The 6,000-nt window shown below is 33.0% G+C and overlaps 1 protein-coding gene across 1 annotated transcript; it reads left to right on the top strand.

Annotated features, from left to right (window-relative positions):
* Positions 1 to 1,846: 1,846 nt before the first annotated feature.
* LOC110917208 (zinc finger protein ZAT9) lies at positions 1,847 to 4,093 on the top strand. The gene has a single exon (XM_022161800.2). It carries the CDS (start codon positions 2,621 to 2,623, stop codon positions 3,953 to 3,955), a length of 1,335 nt encoding a protein of 444 aa, XP_022017492.1. The 5' UTR covers positions 1,847 to 2,620; the 3' UTR covers positions 3,956 to 4,093.
* The last annotated feature ends 1,907 nt before the right edge of the window (positions 4,094 to 6,000 follow it).

Here is a 6,000-nt window from a genome sequence, read left to right as displayed (position 1 = left end):
TAACCGGGTAACTCGAACCAAAAACCGATTGGTTAATAAAATAGATTAACCGATGACTTCGATTCCAGTTTCGGTTAAGGCTAATAACCGAACCGAACCATACACGCTCCTAAGGCCACACGGTGTGATCTCACGCCCCCTGCCACATCACCTTCATTAACGCCCCGAACACTTATATGGAAAGCATTATGAAGGGGTGCTATATAGGGATTTGCTAAGCAGATAACAAGTGCCAAAGGATGGTTCGGGGACCCACTTGATTCAACACATTGCAAGTTACCAATCAGTTTTATTTTCTTTTTTTTTTAATTCTTTTTTTATATGTTAGAAAGGAACTTTATAGGGGGGGGGGGGGGGGGGCTTTATTTCATCGTGAAAGCCCTTGTTTACATAATGCTGATATAACCTAATAAATCCATCAAGACTTTATCCCATTAGACCAGTTGTAGTGGCCAAGGTTTTGAACGTGGTGTTGGCAAAAAACGCCCCAATCATGGGTGCACACCGCCCCCGTGGGCGTTTTTAGTGCATTTTGGGTTGGGGTGTTTCCCTTAAAACGTCTTATTCAAAAGTGGATGACCAATAGAATTTTTGTGATGGTTTTTTTTTATTTTTATTTAATCTATACATATAATAAAGTAAACCAATGTGTGACACGTGTCATTCATTGGATGCACCTATTTTTGGGTTTTTCCGCATTTCTTTCATATTTATTTTCTAATAATTTATCTTCTAATTTGTAGATAATATTAAATAGAAAAATGTTTATCTGATAATTATAACCCTTTTATTGAAATTTGAAAAGGGTTTCACGCTTTTTTGAATTTTATTAAAATTCATGACTACATTATATAATTATAAGTTTGAATATATATGTCAAAATAAAAAATTATTCTTCAAAAATTCAGTAACATCCATACTCTATATATACATTTAGAAAAATGTTAATAATTGCAAATAATACTAAATAGAAAAATGTTAATTGAATACAAAAAAAATATAGGATATCATCAAATGTATATAGATTACTTAAATGAGTATACACATGCATTGGGGGTGATAAGGGTGTGTGGGGAGGACCACCGTACAGGGTCTGTGATTTCGAGGGGCACGTGTTTTTATAAAAAAAAAACCTGATATCTATGTTAATTTTTTTAAAATAGCATACCAAACATGCTCTTAGTGAGCCCAATACCCATTGGCATTAGCTTTAGGGCATGTTTGGCTAAGCTTTCTGAAAAAATTTATTGACTTATTGGCTTTTTGAAAAGTCATAATCTACAAAATGATGTTTGACAATATGGGTGTATGTGAGAGGAAAAAACCAATAAGTCAATAAGACACTCCATACTGACTTTTCCAAAACCCCAATAAGTCTATAAGTTGTTTCAAAAAACATAACCAAACATGCTCTTACTGAGCCCAATACCCATTTTATTTTAAAATTAAATAATAATATTAAAACATTACGAAAGAATTTTTTCGAGCTCAAACAGGGTACATGAATTCTTACAGACGACTCTGTACACATGTATGAGATTTTTTACTATTATTATTAGTTTCATTATTTATCAAATATATATAAATGTCTCCGTCGTTGATTTACATTTACAAGAAATACTTATTATATAGTTTAAATTGTTCAACGTGTAACACATGGGGAACTAACCTAGTTCAATTATAATATCTAATCATTACAGGAGTTCAAGCTCCGCTATACTTTTTTTTAACTTCAAATCCCTTTGCTAACTAAATGACCACATATCGCTTCATACCCAAACGTAGGACATTTGTTTCAGTCATCACTGAACTTTCTTATGGTCTAAGATTGTAAGATTGTGTATTTGACTGTTTTCCGGCCGTAATTAGATAATTTAATCAACAAGAAGATTACACCGATACTATAACAACACCATTTATTTGGATTCTTTACTTTACAAACGGCTTCTGTGGGCCCGTTGCTGCAATGACCCTCTTGCCCCTGTTGTGCCACTTTTGTAATAACTGCAATATGTCATGCCTTTATTGGTCAAATTATCATCCTGACGGCAAACTTTAGGTGTGTTTGGGACCCATAAACTTTGATCATCTCAACATCAATAACGAAATTTCGCGACAGTTGTTTGCATAGTTGTATCATTCAGATAATAAACTACAACTTTCCATTAGCAACCCCCCAAAATATCTGAACTAAAACTTAAAAGCAATATGCTATAGAGACTTGTACGTCCTGCTGTCATGTTTGTAACATTGAAAGAGAGAAAGTACACATGAATAACTAACTACCAGAGAGTCAGTTAGTTAGGTAACCATAGGATTCTCAGTTGAGCACATGTGCTGCCATCACTTTTTAGTTTTATCTATCCTTGCTTCCATGCATGGGTTTCTTCGTCTTCACCTCAAAACATACTCTCTCTCTCTCTCTCTCTCTCTCTCTCTCTCTCTGTCTATATGTATTTCTAGAGAGAGAATCACTCAAAGCTTTAGAGAGAGAGTAGCTTTTCTTTGCTTGTTATGTTGTTGATTGCCTATTTCATCTTATTCCATCAAGACTAGATCTTGTTCTTGGATTAGTTTGACTTCAGTCTGATCCGAATTTCGCACTTTTTTTTCACCAAACATGTCGAATTCGATCCAAGAAACCGATCAAGAACCGATGAAAAAGAAGAAGCATATGAAGAAGCTCACATATGTGAACAATGGCGGTTCGAATTCTAACGACTCGGGTTACGAATTGAGGAAAGATCCAAAAAAGACTCCAAAAGTAAAAGATACAAGTGAAGTGGAGAACAATAACAATTGTTTTGTGGTTCTTGATAAGCTTTGTAAAGAATGTGGTAAAGGTTTTCAATCTTGGAAAGCCTTATTTGGACACATGAAATGTCACTCTGAAAAAGTGTCAAGCAACAATTTGAATCAAGAATCTTGGATTAGTCGTCCGGATAACGAAAATTCGGGTACCAAGTTGTGTCGAATCAAGAAATCAAGATCAAGAAAGAAAGGAAATAAAAGGTATGTAGTTACTTCTACAACTGTTACCACTACCACCATCATAGAAGACTCATCTTCACTGTCTATGAATACTAATAACAACAATAATCATGGTTCGACGAGTATGGTGTCGGATATCGAGCAAGATCAAGAAACTGAGATTGCTATGTGTTTGATGATGCTTTCTAGAGATGAGTGGAAATGGGGTAGTGAAATTGGATCATCTGAGCACTGCGATTCCTCTGCTTTTGTGAAGTTGACTAAAACTAATGGTCAAAAGGCAATTAAAAATGGTTCCAAGATCAAGAAATCTGTTGAACCCCAGATTGGTTCTACTGAATTGACAAAAATTGTGATCGAAAACGACGGATTCGATGAAGGAAATGAGTTAAGTTTTGGGAAATATGAGGAGCCAAGCAAGAGAAAATTTAAGTGCATAACTTGTAACAAAAGTTTTCACTCTTATCAAGCCCTTGGTGGACATAAAGCAAGTCACAAGAAGTTAAAAGAAACTCTAGATTCAAAAACCGAAGGCGAAAACACAATCGAACACAAACCCATGTTCAATCATGAGCATATGTCCAATGGGTTCAATGCAAAACCATCTGATAATCATCACCAATCACACAATTTCAATCTTGGTGGTGTTGGTCCTTTGAAGAAAACAATAGTGTTGGGAGCACATGAATGTCAAATTTGCTTGAAAGTTTTCTCATCAGGGCAAGCTTTAGGAGGTCACAAGAGATCACACATGATTGCAGAAGTTAAAAAGAATCAACAAACCAACATGAGCCTGATTGAAAAAGTGAAAGAGCCGATTCGAGAAATTCGAGGTTTTCTTGATCTCAACATGCTTCCGGATACAATGGAAGAAGATGTGATCATGAATAGTGGTACCACAAAGTACAAGCCATGGGTTGATACCACTAACCATGAATCAACAACATTACTTGGTTTGTTCTAAACAGGTTTAAAAAACATTAGTAAGATCATTTCAAGATGTACATATTTCATTTTTTACTTGCATACACACATTGTTTTCATCAAAGGGTTATGGTTTCCGCATATGCTAAAAGTTAAAGCTACCTTGCTTCTTGAGTTTTCATGTTACTATTTCTTGAAATGGGTTAGAATTGAAGCTGAAGATAAGGTTAAAAGTGTAAAGTGATTAAAGTGTAAGGGGGAAATGTTATAATATGAAGAAAGGGTGAGTTGTATAGTCACCAACCATCACAACACACATTGACAACCCACTTGTCTCACTTCACTTTCTTTAAACCTTTAGTAACCATCTTGTCCTAGTGGATTGTATTTTATTTGGGTAATTGATAATTATAGTATTTGTTAATTGTTAATAAGTTTTAAGCTATGATTGTCAAGTTTTTAAAGCCATAATCAAGAAAGAAAGTTTCATGATTAAGCATTAAAACATTTTTATGTTTTAGGTTGACTTGTTATATGATTACGTGTTTAGATAGTAACATTACTTTCGCTTAGTTGTTTAGGCAACAAAAAATTAGATTCACAAAAGTTTTTTTTGTGTATCAGTCGGTTTGAAGCCTTCAACATACCCGACTTGTTGCGAGTTAATGGATCCTATTAGTTGGTTACTGATATGCCTTCAACATACCCGACTTGTTCTTCTATAACCACACATCATACATATTTAGCAAAACTAACTGCATACAAACTACAAGAGGTTTTAGACCAGACAAAATAGAATGCTATGTAAAAATGTTAATGGGTATTCTAGAAAGTACTGGTACATAGTCATTGACTCTCCGTCTAATGTGATGTAAGTTGTACATGCTTTAAAAGTTATTTTTCTTATGATGATGCTCGTAGCCATTATATAATCCAAACGAGAGGATTCGATAATGAGATTGGTTTTGGTAACGTTGTTGTCATGTGACTTGGAGGTAACATGTTCGAATCGTGAAATTAGCCTTTTACAAAAATGCAGGGTAAGGATGCGTACATCATACCCAAATTAACATGACACCTCGGACCCCACACTTGCAAGAGCTTTGTGTACAAAGCATATTAAAATAATAGTTGGATATAAAACTGTTATATTAAATTTAGGATGAGGATAGACTTATGATTTATTAATAAATTATCGGTAACAGATTAGATGGGTCCTTATATCTTCAACATGGCCTGCTCTTCCCTTTATTCCACTGTAGTTTGGTTTTACATGGATGGAACCATTCATATGCATTGATTATGATCAGGTTGAACTTCAAGGTTCTTTTACTCATTTCATTTATCCTAAGCAAAATGATTAATAATTTTTTATATATAACAATGCCCTAATTTTAAGATTCCTCCAACTATAGTCTTAAAACTCTTACGACATAGTTAACATTTTGAAATATATCTTCCTTATCATGTAAATATTCTCAGGAGGCCCGCTAGATATTTTAAAATTATTAGAGAAGCATTAGAAATAAATGAATTTATTAGAACACACTGTTTATATAATGGTTAAAAGTTATATAATATTCACTTAAATGAATAAATTTATTTTTACATATTTACGATTTTCGTTTTGAGAATCATCGACTATAATTCAAAATCAGGGCTTTTTCGTGAAAAAAATATAATATTTTTTTATGCTTAGGATTCTAACACGTAGGAGAATGTTGATAAATTTTTTTTATATATTTTCTAAAATGAATACAATCACACATATTAAAGTTTGAGTAAGTTTTTATTAAAAAAGACAAAACATGAATTTTAAACAAAGTTAAATCACCTATTTGCATCCAGTTTATTAACACGTAAAAAAAATACATAAATATAAATAGCAATTACAACAATTTTTTTTGAATGGCAAACTGCTTATAATTTTTTTTTATACATTTTCTAAAATGTATACAATCACACATATTAAAGTTTGAGTGAGTTTTTATTGAAACAGACAAAACATGAATTTTAAACAAAGTTAAATCACCTATTTGCATACACTTTATTAAAAAGTAAAAAAATACATAATAGCAATTTGAT

The sequence above is a fragment of the Helianthus annuus genome, chromosome 16 (genome assembly GCF_002127325.2).
Source record: "Helianthus annuus cultivar XRQ/B chromosome 16, HanXRQr2.0-SUNRISE, whole genome shotgun sequence".
NCBI classification, from domain to species: domain Eukaryota; kingdom Viridiplantae; phylum Streptophyta; class Magnoliopsida; order Asterales; family Asteraceae; genus Helianthus; species Helianthus annuus.
The sequence above is the reverse complement of the archived record's forward strand: the minus strand, read 5'-3'. Positions and strand labels throughout refer to the sequence as shown.